Raw genomic sequence first — 1388 nt, forward strand, 5'->3', positions numbered from 1 at the left:
CCTCTCCCGGGAGGCCTCGGTGTGGAGGGAGATCGCCTTCAGAAGCCTGAGGCGTGGAGGTGCATAGGCCACTGTGCCCCTCGGAGTGTGGGGGGGCCCGCCCCTGGGCCCACTCCGGCCCCGCCCCGCCCCCCCCAGCCCTGCTCTGGGCCCCTACTGGCTCTGGCCCGTGACCCCCGCTTTCTCTGATCATAAAGTGGCTTTAATATTTAAAAACGACTTTGATACTGAAAATTTCAGGCCAGCAAACCCTGCACAGTGGCGCTGCTCACAAGGGCCCCGGGGTTCGCGCTCCCCCCCAGGCTGTGGCCCGTGGTGCCAGCGCACAGGCCCTGTGGTGGTGCGGCTGTGAGCGGGTCCCCCAGCCTGACGCCGAAGCTGGGGTTCCAGCTGAGGCCCCCGGCGCCGGGGGCGCTGTGGTCACGGTACGTGGCCGACATGGTCAGTGTCCGCCCGCCCTTGGGCATAAAGCAACCCGGTGGTCGTGCTTTGTCCCGCGAAGCTCCCCAGCTGGAAGCCCGCCCTGACGCGAGGTCTGACGTCACTAGTGACGCCGGCCAGTGACGTCAAAGGGTCCGTCTTCCCCAGCAGCCCGAGCAGTTTTATCTGGTGCGTGACACTACCTGTGGCCCTGGGTCGGCCCACCTTGCCCCGCAGGAGAGCGGCCCGGCGGGGGACGGGCCAAAGGGCGGCGGCGCTGGCAGGGCCCCTGCGAGGACCGGGGGCACGACCCCACGGACACGGGTGGGGGGCTCGTGGCCGGGGCTGGCGTGGGCGCTGGGGTGAGCTTCCTCCCGCTCCTCCCGCGTGCTCCTCCGGGTGTGGCTCCTGCCCAGCCCTGCGCCCCTCCCCGCGTGCTCCTGCCGGTCGGGTGACCGCTGGGCGGGCCCTTCTCTGCGGTGGCGCGGCACTGGCCTGGGGCTGGCGTGGAGGGGCTTGGGGGTGATGGGCCGGGACCGGCAGAGGCCCCGCCTGCTCCTCAAACCCTAAACGTGAGGTCACGCTCGGGGACACCGCCTCTGGCTGCCCCCGTTTCCTGTGGGGACCAACGCTGGGCCGAGGCCACTGACCTAACTGCCCCTTGCAGGAGAGCGTGGACCTGGGGGAGGTCATGTTCTCCCTCTGCTACCTGCCCACCGCCGGGCGCCTGACGCTGACGGTCATCAAGTGCAGGAACCTGAAGGCCATGGACGTCACTGGTTCCTCGGGTAGGCGTGGGGGAGGGGCGCTCGGGCCTGTCTTTTCTCGCTCCTCGTCCCTCTGTGATCCCAAATCACCAGTTTTCAGGGCAAATTCTTTGGAAAGTGTTATCAGGCCAAACCGGGGTGCCGTGAGGCCGCGGGGTGCCCCTGTGCGCGGGCTGCTGCTCACCCCCGCCGGCGCCTGCT

The 1388-nt window shown here is 69.2% G+C and overlaps 1 protein-coding gene across 1 annotated transcript in view; it reads left to right on the plus strand.

Moving 5' to 3' along the window:
• Positions 1-1388, plus strand: part of LOC101635853 (synaptotagmin-10-like) — a 5322-nt gene that overhangs the window by 1119 nt on the left and 2815 nt on the right. The window contains exon 2 of the mRNA XM_012732266.1: positions 1072-1237. Coding sequence (XP_012587720.1) covers positions 1072-1237 — 166 coding nt within the window. The remainder of the gene's footprint in view (positions 1-1071; positions 1238-1388) is intronic.

The sequence above is a fragment of the Condylura cristata genome, unplaced genomic scaffold (genome assembly GCF_000260355.1).
Source record: "Condylura cristata isolate star-nosed mole 26May11 unplaced genomic scaffold, ConCri1.0 scaffold00034, whole genome shotgun sequence".
In the NCBI taxonomy this organism is placed as follows: domain Eukaryota; kingdom Metazoa; phylum Chordata; class Mammalia; order Eulipotyphla; family Talpidae; genus Condylura; species Condylura cristata.